This window comes from Hypanus sabinus, chromosome 25, assembly GCF_030144855.1.
Source record: "Hypanus sabinus isolate sHypSab1 chromosome 25, sHypSab1.hap1, whole genome shotgun sequence".
In the NCBI taxonomy this organism is placed as follows: domain Eukaryota; kingdom Metazoa; phylum Chordata; class Chondrichthyes; order Myliobatiformes; family Dasyatidae; genus Hypanus; species Hypanus sabinus.
In genome coordinates, this window is record NC_082730.1 from 19,421,108 (window position 1) to 19,440,571 (window position 19,464).

The following is a 19,464-nucleotide window of genomic DNA, read 5'->3' on the forward strand; positions in this document are numbered from 1 at the left end:
TCTCTAACCAATTCTGGTTCATTGCACAGCACCCAATCCGGAACAGTTGATCCCCTAGTGAGCTCAACCCCAAGCTGCTCCAAAAGCCATCTCATAGGCACTTTAGAAATTCTCCCTCCTGAAATCCAGCACCAACCTGATTTTCCCAAACTATCTGCATACTTAAATCCCCCATGACTATTGTAACATCGCCCTTTTGCATGCATTTTCTATCTCCCATTGTAATTTGTAGGCCACATCCATACCACTGTTTTGGGGTCTGTATATAACTCCCATTAGTGTCTTTTTACCCTTGCAGTTCCTTAGCTCTACTCACAAAGATTCAACACCTTCTGACCCCTATGTCACCTCTTTCTAATGATTTGATTTTGTGTTTTACCAACAGAGCAATGCTGCCCCTCTGCCTTCGCGCCTGTGTTATCTGTGTTAAAATCCATTTGCAGCTCCTCCAACAGCTTCCCTAGCTATTACGTTTTGCTCGTAATCTATGGTATCTTCTTCAACAACACCACTGAATTTTGTGTCATCAGCAGACTTACTTATTAACCCTGTGCATTCACATGCAAGTCATTTATATTACAAATATCAATGTTCCTGCGGCCAATAGTATGATCAACAAAACATGGGTAGAGATTCTAATGATTTGAGAGGACCACTGATTCTAGCTGCAGAATCTATTGATTAATGTATCAGGCTGGAATTGTGCAATTGTTCAATCAATGAGCTGAGCTAGGGAAGTCCTGGAGGAAATTATAATATGCTTATCCTGTCAAATTTAATTAAATCCCCGATAATAACATGAGGTTGGTCTATTTATTATTTCCCCAAACCCCTCCCTCTTCGTGACCCCTGGCCAAAAACTATCGAACGATCTCAGCAGTTAGGACACTTGCCTCTGGTTCAGAGCATGAGATATTTCGAACTAGGCACACACACACACACACACACACACACACACGCACGTGTGTGAGCGCGCGTGCAAAACCATCATCAGTTAAGAAAAGGTTGAGTTCATATAGATAAGCTATTTTCAATCAATGAAGTAGAAACACAGCAACTAATCTTTGCAATCTCCCAGAATCAGCTGTAAAATTTTATTTTGTTATTTGAGAGACAGCACAGTAACAGGCCTTTCCGGCCCAATGAGCCTACATGCACTACAATGCCCATATGACCAATAGACTAAGCTGTAGGTCTTTGGAATGTGGGAGGAAATCAGGGCACCCCGAGGAAACCCACATAGTCACAGGGAGAATGAACAACCTCCTTACAGGCAGCAGTGAGAATTGAACCTAGGTCACAGGTGCTGTAAAGCATTACGCTTGCTGCTTTGCTATCATGATACCCACTAAACATTCTTCATGTTGATTAAGTGCCATCCAAAGGGAACACCTTGTTTTGTTTAAAATTCTGCAATAATAGCTTAGCATTCATCTAAGAGACATTGTTTTTTTCCTCAAAGGACAATTCCTCCCATACAAGAACACAAGAAATTAGGGGCAGGAGTTGGCCACCTGGATGCACAAACCTATCTTGGCATTCAAAATGACTCTAGATGATCTGCTCCTGACCTTAATATTTCTTCCAATTCCCCAAACTCTCACTTCCCCAATCTTTCATGAAGTTGTTTACCTCCAATTTAAATATCTCTAATGATTTAGCTTCCTCAGCTATCTGGGATAGAAAATTCCAAAGAGTTTCCATCCTCTGCATGAAGAAATTTCTATGAATCAGAGTTTTAAATGGTTGGCTCCTAATGTCAAAACTATGTTTCCTTGTATATAAAATAGAGACCCAACTTATTCAGCCTTTATTGACTGGACAATCGTCTAATTCCAGGAATTAGCCTGGAGAAGCTCCTTTATGTTGGCTACAGTGCCACTGAATGCTTTCTTAAGTGAGGGGACCAAAACTGTGCACAGCACTCCAGGTATGCCTTCATCAAAACCCTAAACAACTGTAGCTATTCTTCCTTGATTTCTAAACTCCAGGTCCATTGCAGTAAAGATCAATGTGACGCTTTCCCTCTTAACTACTTACCTTACCCGCCTGCAATCCATTTTTGATTCATACACAAGAATGTTTAGGTTTTTGTGGTATTCCCTTTTTATTGGGGTGGAACTGGCAACAGAGATCATATGGTCACTTCTCAGGAGTGACGGAACCCAGCGCTTTCCAGTGCAAAGCCATGGCTAGTATCTGCAGTTTCATAGATTATGCATTTTAGATAAGGCAATAGAATCCCCATGGACGTCAAGTCAAATGAAGCTTATTGCCATTTAACTATCTGCAGGTATACCATCAAATGAGGCAACGTTTCTCCGGGCCAGGTTGTAAAGCACAGCAGTTCACGTAACACACATATAACACACCATAACTTATGAAACTAAGGATAAAATCTACAGATGAATCATGAATAAATAACAAACTAAAGTGCACAAATTAAATATTGTCGTGTACAGAACAGATTAGCCAGTGACACTCCGAATGAGATACAGCAGGGGGTTCAAAAGCCTAATGGCCTGAGGGAAGAAACTGTTTCCCATCCCGACCATTCTTGCTTTTACGCATCGGAGTTTTCTGTCTGATGGTAGAAAGTCAAAGAGGATACTGAATGGATGGGAGGGATCCTTAGTAATACTAAGGGCCCTATATCCGCAGCGCTCCTGATAAATGTTCCCAGTAGATGGTAGGGGGACCCCTATGATCCTCTCAGCCATTCTCACAGTCCTCCGTAGGGACTTCTGGTTCAATGTTTCCGTACCAGATGGAGATGCATCTTGTCAGGATGCAATGGTGCTACTGTAAAATGCAGTTGAGATGGGGGAAGAGGAGCCTTGTCATTCTCCTCAGGAATTGGAGATGCTACTGTGTCTTCCTGTTCAGGGAGGTGATATTAAGGGGCCAGGTTCAGAGAGTCACTAGAAGATCCCACATTACTACTCAAAGGAGAGCAGAGAAACTCGCCTGGTATTTAGACCAGCATTCCCTCTCCAACAATCAGAACCAAAACCAAATTAATTTCAAATTCGATTAGAAAATGTTAGAAATACCCTGCGGGGTCAGGCAACAACTGATTAGAAAGAAATAGAGTTAACATTTCAGTCTGTTCCAATTTCATCAGTACAAGTAAGATTGGGAATGATTGCAAGAGATTGCTCCAGGAACTATTTATTCTTCCATCGAGTGCCAAAACAGTTGTCAGGAATTGATGTCAAAAATTTCAGATAACCTCCAGTATATCGGCAACTGCTTTGGTGCTGCTTCATGCACCCATGCTCAGTTCGTCAATTTCATCAACTTTGCCTCCAACTTCCACCCTGCCCTTAAATTAATTTGGTACATATCTGACACCTCTCTCCCCTCTCTCAATCTCTCTGTCCCCATCTCTGGAGACAAACTGTCTACTGACATCTTTCATAAACTGGTGAATCTGTGGAAGTCTCTGCCACAGGAACAGCTGAGGCCGGTTCATTGGCTATATTTAAGAGGAAGTTAGATATGGCCCTTGTGGCTAAAGGGCTCAGGGGGTATGGAGAGAAAGCAGGTACAGGGTTCTGAGTTGGATGATCAGCCATGATCATACCGAATGGCGGTGCAGGCTCAAAGGGCCGAATGGCCTACTCCTGCACCTATTTTCTATGTTTCTATAAACCTACCGATTCCCATGGCTATTTTGACAATCCCACCCTATAATAATGCTATTTTAATTTCTCAGTCCTTCATCTCCACCATATCCATTCTCAGAATGAGGCTTTCATTTCCAGGACACCAGAGATGTCTCCTTCTTCAAAGGGTGGGGTTTCCCTTTCTCCACCATTGATACAACCCTCGCCCGCATCTCCTCCATTTCCCAGACATCCGCACTCACCCCATCTTCCCACGACTTTTTTTTTCAATATTTTTATCAATTAATGTCTACACAGAGTTCAAGAAAATACCTATTATAAAACAAAAGAAAGCTATAATAATACCAAATACATTATATTTGAATCACATTTACGAACTCCTTACCCTATTTTCATGTAGATTAGATTAATTCGTATGTTGAGATATGAATAATTTTTTATATATATAAAAAGAAATCTATACCCACTACCAAAGCCAAAGCTGTTTGGTAAAGGAAAAAAGGGGGAAAACACCATAACAGATAGTGAAATATGCTATTGACCAGCATCTGTACTTTAACGGGAAATCAAAGGTTTTGAAAATAATTCAAAAACAATCCCCACAAATTTTGAAAATCTTGGTTAGATTCAGAAATTGGACAACGAATTTTTTCTAAATTTAAGCATGCCATAACACCCCATAACCACTGAGCGTGATTAGATGGAGTAGCATCCTTCCGTTTAAGTAAGAGCGCCCTCCTAGTCATAAGAGAGATAAGAGCCAGAATGTGAAGGTCAGATGTCTTCAAAATGACTTTAACAGAGATAGAATTTCTCTTGTCTTCACCTACAACCCTGTGAGTCTCCACATCCAACTCATCATCCTCCACAATTTTCACCATTTTCAACAGGATCCTACCACCAAACACACCTTTAGCTCCCCACCACTCTCCACTTTCTGCAGGGATCATCCCCTCTGTGATTCCCTTGTCTGTTCATCCACTAAGCTCCCTCCTGGCAAGTATCTCTGTAAGTGGCAGAAATGCTACACCTGCCCACTCATCTCCTCCCTTATCTCTCCTCATGACCTCAAACAGTTCCCACAGGCGAGGCAACACTTCATCTAAAAATCCGTTGTGGTGGTCTATTGTATCTGGTGCTCCTACATTGATGATACCAAACATAAATTGGGGGGTCGCTTTGCTCAGCACCTCCATTCCATCTCTCAAAAGCAAAAATTCCTAGTGGCCATCCATTTTAATTCCTGCTCTGACATGTGGGTCCATGGTTTCCCCTTTTGCCACGATGAGGCCATTCTCAAGGTGGAGATATAATCCATCGAGATAGCCTCCAACCTGATGGCATGAACATCGATGTTTCCTTCCAGTAATTTTTTTCCTTTCCCCATCTTCTGCTTCTATTCCCCACTCTGGCCTCTTCCTCTTCTCCTCATCTACCTATCATCTCTCCCGGGTGTCCCTCCTTCTCCCCTGTTTTCCCTTAATCCACTCTCCTCTCCAACCAGATTCCTCTTTTCCAGCCCTTTAGCTTTCCCACCCACCTTTGAGCTATCATCCTTCCTCTCCCTCCACCTTTTCAGTCTGGCATCTTTCCCTTTCCTTTCCAATCCTAAAGAAGAGTCTCGACAGTTTGTTCATTCCCATAGATGCCGACTGACCTGCTGAGTTCCTCCAGCATTTGTGTGTGTGTTGCTCTGGATTTCCAGCATCAGCAGAATCTCTTGTGTTTATGCACCCCATCTCTGACATTCTCCAGTCTTGAAGGTTTAATTTCTAAGTGTTTTCAGTGCTGATGAAAGCTCATTGAAATATTAACTCTATTTCTCCCTGCAAAGATGCTTCACGATGCATGGGGTATTTTCAGCATTTTTTTTTAATTTCATACTTTCAACAAATTAATGGAGCTTATTTGTTCTATTAGCATTTGTGTTTTTGCAATGTAGAGATTAAAGTCAGGTGGTCATTATTCTGTTTACCAACAAGCTCAGTTACACGAGTTCCACTCCAGTCTCTCCAAAGCTCAAAGTTCAAAGTAAAAATTATCATCAGAATACATACATGTCACCACATACAACCCTGAGGTTCTTTTTCCTGCTGGAAAACTCAGCGAATCTATAGAATAGTAACTGTAAACAGGATCAGTGAAAGAACAAGAACATAGAAGACAACAAACTGTGCAAATGCAACTATAAATAAATAGCAATAAATAACAAGAGCCAGAAATAACAAGATAAAGAGCCCTTAAAGTGAGGCCATTTGTTGTGGGAACATCTCAATAGATGAGTGTCATTATCCTCTTTTGTTCAGGAGCCTGATGGTTGAGGGGTAGTAACTGTTCTTGAACCTGGTGGTACAAATCATAAGGCTCTTGTACCTTCTGCTGATGGCAGCAGCAAGGAAAGGGCATGGCCTGGGTGGTGAGGGTCTTTGACGATGGATGCTACAACAGCATTTCATATAGATATGCTCAGTGGTTGGGAGGGCTTTACCTGTGATGTACTGTGATCCACTATTCTTTGCATGATTTTCCATTCAAAGGCATTGGTATTCCCACTCCAAGCTGTAATGCAGACAGTCACTACACTTACAACTTCTCATCTACAGAAGTTTGTCAGGGTTTTCGATGTCATGCCAAATTCTCCAGACTCTGAAGTAAATAGAAACACTGCCATGTTTTCACATCTCCACATGAAAAATACTTGTGCTGATGGGATAGGTCTCTGGGTTGGATCTTACAACCTTGTGCAGTGGTGTTGAACAGATTACAGTGAGTTAATGTCTCTGCCATTTTTCATTTGTACTGAGGTCTGAATAGATGCACAATGCCACACCATCTTCAGTACATTGCTTACAGATACTCTTCTTTGTGTCTCCTAGCTCCCACTGTGGCTCCATCGAACATCAGTGGGGGAGGTGGCAATCAGCACGAGGTGACAATCCTGTGGGCGGTAAGTAATAAAACCCAGAATAGAATCAACACAAGGTGGGGTAGGGTGCTCAAGCCGCAGAAAGAACATCAGAAAGTCTAAATGGAAAGCTGACCTGAGCAAGTAGGTGAGCAAGGCTTTCTCTTTCTTGCTGACGTAAAGTTTGGGATAAAGGATGCATGCACACAGCTGGAGAGTTTTTAATTCTGTACAGTTTTGGTCACCCTGTCATTAAGCTGGAAAGGGTGCAAAAAAGAATTATGAGAACGTTGCCAGGACTCTGCTATAGGGAGAGGTTGGGCAGGCAAGGGCTTTGTTCCTTGGAGTATAACAGACTGATGGGTGACCTTATCGAAGTACATCAAACCATCAAAGGCTTAGACAGGCTAAATGTACAAAGTCATTTACCTAGGGAAAGGAAACCGATAATCAAAAGGCGTGGGTTTAAGGCAAGAATGGATGTGAGGGGCAACTTCTCAAAGAGAAGTGCACGTGTGGAATAACGTGCTGTAGAAAATAATTGAGGCAGGTGCAACAATGGCATTTAAAAGCCACTCAGAGAAGTATATGATATAGAAATGGTTTGGAGGACAAATGTGAGCCAATGGGACTAGCTTCAGTGGGTCCCTTTGCCAGTGTGGACAAGGTAAGCTGAAAGACTTTTCTGTCCGATGTTACTTCATGATTCTGCAATTTTAAAACATATACAGCTTGCAAATGATTTAAAAGGTTCAATTTAATATCAGAGAATGTATACAGTATACAACCTGAAATTCTTACTCTCCACAGTTATCCACAAAACAAGAAGCCCCAAAGAAAGACAGGAAGATCAGAACCTCAAACACCTCCCCCCATACACCAGCAGGAGCCCCGACCCCTACCCCCTCCCCACAATCTTGCAAGCAAAAGCCCCCAAAGAGACCTAGATGTAGAATCTACAGTCCATAACCCAGCACTTTGGTATCTCAGACAGGCTCTCCCTCTCTGTCGAGGGAGAGTAAGTTCGCTCCAGCAACTCGCTGTTCTGATGTAAGAACCTTCCACGCCACCTCTCTTCTGACCCCAATGGGTCAGATTCCCTAGCAACTAACCACCTCATCCTAATCGTGAAAAGATAAATGTGAGACTGGCTTTATTTGTCACATGTATATCGAAGCACCCAAAAATACAGTGAAGTCACTGGCATTCCAGCACCAACGTAGCATCCCAACCATTTACCAATCCCAGCTGGTTTGAATTTGGAATGTGATGAATGTAAATGTGAAGAACTCGGAGGAAACCCACATAGAAGCTCCTTACAAACCGCGAATGAGCCCCGATCTTACTGCTGGTGCACTGTAAATCATTACGCTAACCGCTATGCTACTGTGCACCTTTCTATCCTTCAAAACTCTAATTTTCCATTCCTTTCTCCCTCCTGTATTTAACTGACTTCCCTTCCAAAACATCTTTGTTATTAACTCAACTCCCCAATGTGATATTAACTGAACATTATATACACTGTCTGAGTAAAAGAGTTTCTCCCCCTTTGGACTTATTAGTAATTATACAGTATAATATGCACGTCCCCTTGTTCTAGTCTCATCCAGGAAAAATATCTGAGCTGATCTCATTCAAAACCTTTATAATCTTAAACTGCTGAAGCAGATCAGCCTTGCCATTCCTTTGACTGGAGAAGCAACCCAACCTGTCCAATTTTCACTGCCTAGTATTAAAAGAAAGGACCTAAATTTTGGTCTCAGTGTTCCTGGGAAGAGGAAACACTTTTATGAGTTCTTTAATCGGAAATTGCTAACAACCATGTCGTGTACAGCCATGGATAAAGGGAATGAAAGGGTAATGTGTAAGGACTGTTTGATGGCTCTGGGCTTCTACTCACGGGAGTTTAGAAAAATGAAGGTGTATCTTCTTGAAACCTCCCGAATACTGGAAGGTTGAGATAGAGTTGGCATTGAGAGTATGTCTAGACCAGAGGGCACAGCCGCAAAATAGGGCATCCCTTCAGAACAGGGATGAGGGGAAACCTCTTTTTCCAGAGGGCAGTGAATCTGTGAAATTCAGTGTCACTGTCGACTGTGGACGCCAAGTCATTGGGTATATTTAAACCTCAGGTTGATACATTCTTGATTAGTAAGGGTGTCAAAGGCTACAAGGAGAAGGCAAGGGAATGGTGTTGAGAAGGAAAGTAAATCAGCCATGACTGAATGGTGGAGCAGATTCGATGAGCCACATGGCCTAATTCAGCTCCTACAGTGTGTCTTACGGTCTTATGGTTGAAAGTCATACTTAACCCTGAATAGCCCAGAGAAATCTAGAGTGGAGCATCAGGAAGCATAAGCACTTACTTGAGATGGGGAATGGAGTGAACTGTATGTACGGGTACAAGGAAGGAACAAGCATTCTAGGGATTAGCAGACCCCTGAGGAAGGACAGCCAGGAACTGGGGTCTGATTGTAAAGCTGCTGTTCGTTTTTTGGTTTGCATTAAGCCCGTGCCTCGTGAGTACCAGAACGGTGAAGGCTTTGGTTACATCATTACCTTTCGAAAGGAGGGAACAAGAGAGTGGAAAAACGCTGAAGTCCTCGGAGCGGAATCCTCCCGATACGTTTACCAGAATAACACCATTGTACCGTATAGCCGGTTCGAGGTGAAAGTGAAGGCGTTCAACAACAAGGGACAGGGTCCATACAGCCAGATCATAGTTGTCTACTCTGCAGAAGAAGGTAAGTCCAGTGATCACCCCCATTACTGAACTGGACCCATTAATCCAGTTCCCCTGCACTTTTCCTGCATCTTTCAATTAGTTCCTTTCACATATTATTTTTTGCATTTGTCACTCTCTCAGGTGGGGGGGAGAGTGGGGATAAAGCGTCTGTTTCTTGAAATTTGCTGGCCAAGATTTAAGTATTCTCCCCACTGGATTTTATTTAGCTTGGGTCTACTCATTTATGAATGCCAATGGCCTCGCTCATGGAAATTTTTGAATAAATTACAACATCTCTGCTCCAAGGAGAACAATGCCTTCTCACTTGTGATTTTTTGTTAAACCTCACTGCATCTCCTACCTACAGTTACTCTAAAGGAGGCCAGTGGGCCCATCACATCCATGCCATCTTCCAGGCAAATAATCCCATCAGCCCCATTCCATCACCCCCCCCCCCTTATTGGGCTGTAGTCTTGCAACTTATTGTCTCTCCTTTGAGCATTTTTGACATTAACCTAAACTAAGCAATGCTTTTTTGTTACTGAGATGTAGTTCCCAGAATTAGATACTGGGAAAGGGATGAGGATACAATTTCTTTTGAGTATCTATGGAAGAGAACTTAATGGATATCAGTAACCCTCCATTCTCTCATCCACCTGCATCTATCAATGAAGGCGGTGAATTTTAGTAATTGCCTAGTTATTCCCTAATCCCCAATGAGTTTCTCCGATAATCCGCTGCCACTGTGCCACAATTTTCCAGCATGTTTCTTCAGTTCTTATTGAATCTGATTTATCTCTGAATTGTTTTTTCCTCCCTGTCTTCAGAGCCCAGCGTTGCCCCTTCTGAGGTCAAAGCCATCAGCATCTCATCGTCCGAAATTGAGGTTAGCTGGAAGCCAGTCGGTCAGGTCACGATGAATGGTATACTACTGGGCTATGAGGTGAGCTGTCCTTTTGTCTGTCCTCTGCCTGGCTAGGTTCAAAGTTCAAAGTAAAATTTATTATACTACCTTAAGATTGACTTTCTTCCAGCCATTTCTAGGAAGATAAAGAAATACAATAACATTTACAAAAAAAATACATAAACAAAGACTGACAAATGAAGTTTGATTGGCTAGAAAAGACTGACAGGCAAGAAGGGCAATGTATCCGAGTCCTCAATGGACCTCCCATTGGCTTCTCTTCCTCTACAAAACAACTTGTCCAGTGGACAAAGTTCTTCCCTTCCCAGTGACCACCCCTAATGTCTCCCTTCATTGCCAGCACCCAAGTTAGTGCAGTCTTTCCTTGGTTTTATTGTGCTTATTATTCTATTATGGATTTGTTGAGGAAGTGTACAAGAAAATTTATCTCAGGGTTGTATATATGGTGACATATATGTACATTGATAATGTTTACTTTAAACTTTGACCTTTTAAGACAGGAATTAAAGAAAGCAGATTTATTTCAAAGATGTTCATTTTATTGAAGAAAACATCTTCAACAACATATTCTTAAGAAGTATAGAGTAAGGGGGGGGCAGCATGGGTTCAATTCAACAACCATAGTTCAATTCTGCCGCTGTCTCTAAGGACTTCATACATTTCCCCCAGGACCGCATGGGTTTTCTCAGGTGCATCCAGATGTTCTGGTTTCCTCCCACATTTCAAAGATGTCCAGTCACATGGGTCTAATTGGGTGGTGCATGCTCATTGGGATGGAAGGACCTGCTACCGTGTGGTATCTCTAAATAAGTAAATAGAAAAATGACTGGGAAGAATTAAGCTGAAATTAAGTGTGGCTCAATGGATGGCACCCTCAACTCTGAGTTAGAAGATTATGGACTGAAGCTGTACAACAAGAGCTGAGCACCTTGTCTAAGCTAATTCTCTCAGCATAGTGCTGATTGTTTGGATAAGAAACTAGACTAAGTTCCCATCTGTTCCCTTAGGTGTGAAATCCCACAGCAATGTCTTGTGGGATCACTCTCTCTGCCTTGGCCAATGGTCTTCAACCAATGTCACCAAACTGGTTATTAACAATTCACTGTTTGTAGGAATTTCCAGAATGAAAAAGAGCTATGGTTTCTTTTCTAACAACTGATTTCATTGACTGGAGAATACTTCGGATGTGTGGTCAAAGAGTAGATAAGCCAAATTTCACCTAGCTACTGTTGTGTGTATTCAGCCAGATGCAGAGCACAGAAAGGTTGAGACAAATAGCCTACAGACATCTTCATAAACTCAGGGAAGATGATGAATGCCTGCCTTTGATGCAGGGCTATAGGGAGAACATCTCAACCGTACATTTGGTCCCATTGACTTCTATGGAGCAAGTGGAACAGCTTTATCTAGAGCCATAGAACACTACAGCAGAGAAACAGGCCCTTTGGCCCATCTAGTCTGTGATGAACCATTAATTTGCCTAGTCCCATCGACCTGTACCTGGACTATAGCTCTCCATACCCCTCCCATCCACGTACCTATCCAAATTTCTCTTAAGTGTTGAAAATGACCCCACTTGCACTGGTAGTTCATTCCATACTCTCACCACCCTCTGAGTGAAGAAATTTCCCCCTTATGTTTCCCTTGAATATTTCACCTTTCACCCTTAACCCATGACCTCCTGTTGCAGTCTCACCCACCCTCAGTGGAAAAAGCCTGATGACAATTGCCCTATCTATACAACTCATATTTATCACATGGACATCAAAACCCACAGCGAAATGGATTGTTTGCAGCAAGTCAAATCAGCGAGGTTTGTGCTGGGCAGCCTGCAAGTGCCAACATACTTCTGGCGCCCGCATGGCATGCCCGCAACTCACTAACCCTAACCCCTGCATCTGTAGAATATGGTAGGAAACTGGAGCACGGGAAAGTCAGACAAGCTCCCTACAGACAGCAGCAGGAATTGAACCCTGATCACTGATCGCTGTCAAGCAAGGTGCTAACTGTATGCCACCCCACGAAAACGCAGCGAGGTCCCACCGAGAAGTAAAGTTTGCTGCCAAACATCTATCACCCAATCTACAGAGAGCAAGTCCCCCTCACCCAACCAGATTCTCTTTCAGCTCAGTGTTTTCTTGTAATACTCTCCATTTTCCTTACCCCCCCCCCCCCGCTTTTCCCTCTTCTATCTTTCCATTTCCTCCCAACTCCAAAGATCAGGTATTGGAGAGGGAATGATAAGGAGGAGTCGGCAGATCGAGTGAGGACCCCGGGTCTAGAAACCACAGCGCGGGTCAGCGGCCTAAGGCCCAGTACGCTGTACCATGTGGAGGTCAGAGCCTACAACAGTGCAGGGAGTGGACCATCCAGCTCATCTACCACCGTTGTCACCAGGAAAGCACGTGAGTACGCTGGACACACCTGAAGTTTGAACTGTTGAAGACAAGCTGCAAGGTATTGTTCTTCAAGCTAATTGCAGGAGATTGAGTTCAGAGCCGTGAGGTTAGGCTGCAGCTCTATAAAACTGTCAGTTCCAGCTACATCACTATAGGGAGGATGGGGAAGCTTTAGAGAGGAGATTTACCAGGATGCTGGCAGGACTAGAGGGCATGAAGATAGGGTGAGCAAGCTAGGGCTTTCCTCTTTCAAGCGAAGGACGATAAGAAGAGCAAAAAACAATTGGATAGCCAGAGACATTTTACCAGGATGGGAATTGCTAATACTGGGGTGTGGGGGGTGGGGGGAGGGATTATTTTAAGGTGATTGGAGAAAAGTATGGGGGGGGGGGGATATCAGAGGTAAGTTATATACACAGAGAGCGGTGGGTGCATGGAATGCCCTGCCTGGTGTGATGGTCGAGACAGATATGTTAGGGGCATTTAAGAAACTCAGAAATAGGCACAGAAGATGGAAAAATAGAGGGTTATGTTGGAGGGAAAGATTAGATAGATCTGAGAGAGGGTGAACAGTTCAGCACAACGTTGTGGGCTGAAGGGCCTGTAATGTTCTGTGTTCTAAGCTATAGAATTGCCAAAGTCAGTATGAAAAACACAACCACATCCACAAAACGTTGAAGCTCTTGCAAAATGGGCTTCTCTTCCAAGGCCACAAGGCTTGTTACCTCAGAGTTGTTATAGCATTTTTAAGCACATAATGAGGTGAAGCTTCTCAAACAATTCTACAGTCCCCAGGAGATGCAGATCACTAGCTCTCAGATGCCACCTTGTGGGAGCTGGCCACATGCATGCAGGAAGCTGTGACACCATGTGCCAACTCCCTACAAACCTCCCCAGTTTATTTGTAATGCACAAGATCCTACTGCCCTATATTTGAAACCTGTGTTGTAAACCTATTGCTATCAATGTTCCCTTGGGAAACGTCAAAAATAAAGATGTGGTTGTGTGGTTGGTCATCACTCAATGTTGACATCATGTTTATGCCACCTCTGCTGGATAATGACCGCAGGCACAACTTGGACCGTGTTGGTCATCGACACAAACAATGCATTTCACATGCGTTTAAATGTTTTGATTTTATGTGACAACTAAAAAGAAACTAACCTTTTTAAAATTTGAATCCATTGAAAGCTGCCATTATAATCTCTGATGAGGACTGACCAGGGTGCTTTTAGTGGGTTGTGATTACCTTTGAGAGATTTAGGTTTTCTCTCCAGGGCCGTGGGGAAAGCTGAGTTGAGGTGACTAATAGTCAAGGGTCCTGATGAAGGGTCTCAGCCCAAAATGTCAAAGCTCCGTTTCACTCCATACTGCTGAGGGCCTCCTGCATGTTGGAGGCAAGTTCCTGATTGTTTTGAGATTTTTGAGTTATCAGGTCACCTGTCTCAAGAAGTTATGGGCCTCTTCCTTTTTCAGCTCCAAACCGGCCACCAAGTAAAATCACTTGGAAGGCACACGGCTCCTGGGTCAAGATTAAATGGGACCACGTCAAGGCCTTTGAGAATGAATCGACCGTGGATGGATACAAGGTGGGCAATTTTGTGTTCCCATTATCCGGGATCTATGGCTATTGCAATCTGATAATTCTCACATCAGCCATGACTGTCTGGTTCCATGTATTTTACTTTCATTATATATGAAAACAACAATGATCTATCAGGTCAGTAGAAAGGGTCACTGGCTGCAATCTATCATCACTGCAGGACTTGTATGCGTTCAGGGCCAACAATCAAACAGGAAAAATCATTGTGGACACTACCCTCCCTGCAAACCACCTCTCCCAAAAGCTCCCTCCCAGAAAGTGCTGTAGGGCTGTTAAAACAAAATTTCCCACCATCTTAAAAGTGTCTGATCAGCCATTCCCACCCCAGTGCCCTCTATCTGTCACCTCCATCACTACTGCAATGCAAACCATTTAAACTTTTTTTATAATGCCATTTACATTGTAAATACTTGCTGGTATTTATATAATAATACACATTTTATTCCATATTCATACTCCAACCTTTAATGTTTTTGTATAATATTTATTCTTTTTTTGTAATTTATTTTTTTATTGAAGTTTATCATCAAACATTTCCATAAGATGTATTTCAGATACTGTACATATATATCATATAATCATATTTGTCACAAATCTCCACATAATAATTATCTGAGGTATACACTCAGGAGAGATGAGAAAGAACAATCGAAATAAGAAAACTATGTAAAAGTAGGGAGTGATCTTTTTTTACAACATATTCATTGACTTGTGAGAATAAAATCAGGCCTGAGGTGTTATGAATTTTTATTCTTAATAATTGTTGAATGGGGTTTTCTGTTGCATGCCACGCCCTGACTAACACACCATAGCATATGCCTAATACGTGTAACTGGTGAAGAAAGTTGATCCTTTGATGTACAAAGTTCAAAGTAAGTTTGTTATCAAAGCGCGCATATGTCACCATACACCACCCTGAGATTCATTTCTTTGAAGGCATTCACAATAGAACAAATAAGTACAATAGAATCAATTAACAAACTACAAAGAATGACAAACAATGAATGCGTAAAAGCAACAAGTTGCAGAAATATAAAAATAATTAATAAATAAACAGATTGATAGATAGATAGGTAAATAGATAAGTAAATAGGAAGGTGGGTGGATAGATCAACAGGGATATATCATAGTGAGACATGAGTTGTAGAATCCTTGAGAGTGACTCCACAGATCACGGAATCAGTTCAGTGTCGAGGTGAGTGAAGTTATCCACACTGATTCAGGAGCCCGACTGTTCCTGAACCTGGTGGGGTGAGACCTAAAGCACAGGAGTACTTCCTTCCCCATGGCAACAGCAAAACGAGAGCACGGCCTGGACAGTGGGGGGGGGGGGTCCTTGAAGATAGGTGGCGCTTTCTTGTGCAGCAAAAGAGCAAGACTGGGCCATCTGGCTCTGTGAGCCTGCTCTACTATTCTACTACCGGAGAGAATGCACTTAAGGTGAGAGGGGGTGTGAGGGGCAAGTTTTTCACACAAAGTGTCACCTGGAACCTGCTGCCAGTGTGGGGGTAGAGGCAGATACATTAGGGACTTTTAAGAAACATTTACACAGGCATATGAATGTGAGGAAAATGAAGAAAATGGATATTGTGTAGGCAGGAGGGCTTATTTTAGTTGGCCATTTGATTAGTAATTTAATTGGTTTGGGACCATGTGCTCTTGTACTGTACTGTCCTCTGTTTCTATGTTATATATGATCAAAGCTGATCTTCTACCTCAGTGCCATTACTCTGCATATACCCTTTCATTATTGTGTCAAAGCAATTAGTTCTACTACCTCACAACACAAGGGACCCGTGTTCAGTCTTGGCCTCAGGTGCACTCTCGCTTGAGTTTACACATTCTCTCTGTGACCACATGGCTCTCCTCCTGGTGCCCCAGTCCCTAAAGATGCTTTGGTCAGTTAATTGCCTTCTGTAAATTAATGTAGGGACGTGGCCAAAAGGACCAGAGAGGAGCTGATGGAATTGAGAACACTGGGAGGGTGCCGGGGAATATCAGGAATAGGGAATGGAACAGGGGTTTATGGAATCACTCTACTGGCAACCAGAATAGACCTAAAGTGCTGAATATCTTCTTTCTGGGCCATAATAAGTAAGGAAGGATACCCAGGAGAATATGGATGAATTAAATGGCTTGGCCTCCACAACTCTCTGAAATACAGAATTCTGAAGATTCATCCACCTCTGAATGAGTCTGTAACAACATTGAAAAACAATTAAATATATAGGTAGAATTTGGGAAGGATCATGAACATCTTAATGTTTTTTAGGGTGGCATGGCAGTGTAGCACAACGCTGTACAGTACCAGCGACCCAGGTTCAATTCCTGCCGCTGCCTGTAACTCTGTGAGCTTCCTCCAGGTGTTCCGATTTCCTGCCACAGCCCAAAAGCAAACTGGTTGTAGGTTAATTGGCCATTGTGAGTTGTCCCATAATTAGGTAGGATTAAATCATGGGATTTCTGGGTGGGGCAGCTCAAAGGGCCAGAAGGGCCTATTTTGCGCTGTATCTCAATACATAAATAATATTCAAAATTTTCAAAATAATCTGTGTAACCTAATTTCATTTCTCTGTTGACCTTTTTGGGGATTCCACTTAATATCAAAAATCCAACTTCACAATTCAAAACACTGGAAGTTCCCGGCTAATAACTAGCCCACCAAACAACTCAAGTAGTAAGTAACCTTTTGCAGAGCATTCCGCGTAGTAGCAGGTGGTGCCGCGGTAAATGTGACAGATCCTTGGCTTAAGGGGATCAGCCAGTCAGACCAAGATGAGGAGAAATATATTGGTAAAGAGGTTACAAAACTGGAATTCACTCTTCTAAAAATCTTGGACTCTCAGTGAATGTTCTGGAGTAAGATCAATAGAGACTTCTTCGGCCAACACAACAGAATTTGTTGGCTAACCAACAGAAACAATAGCAGTATCCATTATTCAGGACTCCTGGGAGCTACCAGGGAATGCCCCCTTCTCATTCCTACTTGAAGTTGAAAACTCAGACTCAACATTTTAGGAATACTATCTTCCCCTCCGCCATCAAATTTCCAAATGGTCCATGAACCCATGAATTCTACCCCACTATACCTCTTTTGCACTGTTTATATATTTTTATTATGTTACATTAATTTTTTTATGTCTTGCAATGTACTACAACTACAAAACAACAGATTTCATGACATATGTCAGTAATAATAAACCTGATCTGATCCTGATTCCCAGAACATAAAACATCACATCCAGTCATTGTACGTTTCATCATTTTGTACATCAATTAAGTTACCGCTCGTCCTCCTTCGCCTGAGAAAGAAAATCCTTAGCTCGCACAAGCTGGCCTCATAAGTGATGCTCTCCTTGTAAATCAAGCATTAAGGGGATGGTGCAGGAGCTGGAAGGCCTCCGGGACCTCACTGAATTGGGAAACAGATACATGGGCTCCATGGCCCGATCATTTCAGGGGATTTTCTAACAGCAGCCGCTTGTTGTTTTAGGTGCTGTACAAGCCCGAAGACGAATCCTCCATCAAAGTCACAGAGACCAACAAAAACTCTGTGCAGCTGCCGTTTTCCGAGGACCTGAGCTACCTGGTAATGATCAGAGCGTCCGGGGAAGGAGGGGACGGAGCAGCGGCAAAAATCAGGATATCTAAAGGCTCAGGTGAGTGGAACATCCGGAAGTGGGACCGGACGAGGGCATTCTGGCAATGAGGTTCGAGCCCAATTATAAGGAGTGCATTTCTCCCAGCTCTGCTGTCACTTCCAGTCTTAAACTGAAGTGGGCTTAGGCAGGGACAACTCACTCACTACCTGCCTGGTTGCTCCTGTGACAGTACACTTCCCGAGAAATGTGAGAAACTTTGTACTGCTGTATTGTGAAGATCATACCTAGGTTCGGAATTGAAACACAGGATAGAGTGACACAGTCTCACACCTTGCGCTACCTGGGTTCTAGCAATCCACAATCTCCCTTTGATGACTTGGATTTCCTTCAGATGACCTGGTTTCTTCCCATGTCCCAAGAAAATGTGCCGGCTGCTGGGTTAATTTGCCACAGTGTGGTAGAATCTTGGGGGAGCTGATTGGAAAGTTGGAAGAATAAAATAAGTTAGGGTAGATTTAGAGTACAAGTGGTAGTGGTGAGCTTTGGTTTAGTGGGCCAAGTAGCCTGTTTCTGTGTCTTTCTCAGTAAATAACTCATCATAGACTTGAAATTGGGATTGGTTTAATATTATCACACATAATGAGATACAGTGAAAAGCTTCTCTTGCATACTGTTCATACAGATCAGATCATTGCACAGTGCATTGAGGCAGAACAAGGGAAGACAGTAAAGGGATGCAGAATAAAGTACAACATGCATACAGAAAGCACAGTGCAGGGAGACAATAAGCTGCAAGATCATAACAGGACAGATAGTGAGGTCACGAGTCCATTCTATCAGCTTTGATGATCGCAGAAGCAATATTACTTTGACAAACACGAGAAAATCTGTAAATGCTGGCCTGAGAACAACGCAGGCCAGGTGGCGACTATGAAAAGGGTAAACAGTCGACATTTCAGGCAGAGGGTTCATTAGGACTGAGTCCTCCTGCGTTTTGTGAATATTACTTTGAACTTGATGCCTAATTCATTTCAACTAATAAATAAGTCCTTGCTGTTCATTGTCAATGTATGGAATACATACATTCTGTGACCACTTTATCATGTACCTCCTGTACCTAATAAAATAGCCACTGAGTGTATGTTTGTGGTCTTTTGCTATTGTAGCCAATTTACTTCAAGATTTTACGTGTTGTGTGTTCAGAGATGCTCTTCTACACTCCACTGTTGCAACACGTGGTTATTTAAGTTACTCTCACCTTTCTGTCAGCTTGAACCAGTCTAGCCATTCTCCTCTGACCTCTCTCATTAACGAGGTGTTTTTGCCCACAAAACTGCCGCTCACTGGTTGTTCTGTTTTTTGTTTGTTCTCTGTAAACTCTGGAGACTGTTGTGCGTAAAATCCCAGGAGATCAGCAGTTTCTGAGATAATCTAACCACCCTGCCTGGCACCAACAATCACTCCCCGGTCAAAGTCACTTCGATCACATTTCTCCCCCATTCTGACATTTGGTCTGAACAAGACCTGCCCATTTTGACTATGCCTGCATATTTCTATGCATTGCATTGCTGCCATACGATATTTAATTAATGAACTGGTGTACAGGCGTACCAGAAAAAGTGGCCACAGACTGTATACATAAATAAAAACAAAGCCATTTAGCCCATCTGGTTCAA

At 42.7% G+C, this 19,464-nt stretch overlaps 1 protein-coding gene across 1 annotated transcript in view; it reads left to right on the plus strand.

The window, feature by feature from the left end:
- The window catches only part of cntn2 (contactin 2), a 229,430-nt gene that overhangs the window by 198,020 nt on the left and 11,946 nt on the right, over positions 1 to 19,464 (plus strand). The window contains exons 17-22 of the mRNA XM_059950245.1: positions 6,506 to 6,576; positions 9,044 to 9,278; positions 10,087 to 10,202; positions 12,403 to 12,589; positions 14,060 to 14,172; positions 17,680 to 17,845. Of these exons, the coding sequence (XP_059806228.1) occupies positions 6,506 to 6,576; positions 9,044 to 9,278; positions 10,087 to 10,202; positions 12,403 to 12,589; positions 14,060 to 14,172; positions 17,680 to 17,845 (888 nt within the window). The remainder of the gene's footprint in view (positions 1 to 6,505; positions 6,577 to 9,043; positions 9,279 to 10,086; positions 10,203 to 12,402; positions 12,590 to 14,059; positions 14,173 to 17,679; positions 17,846 to 19,464) is intronic.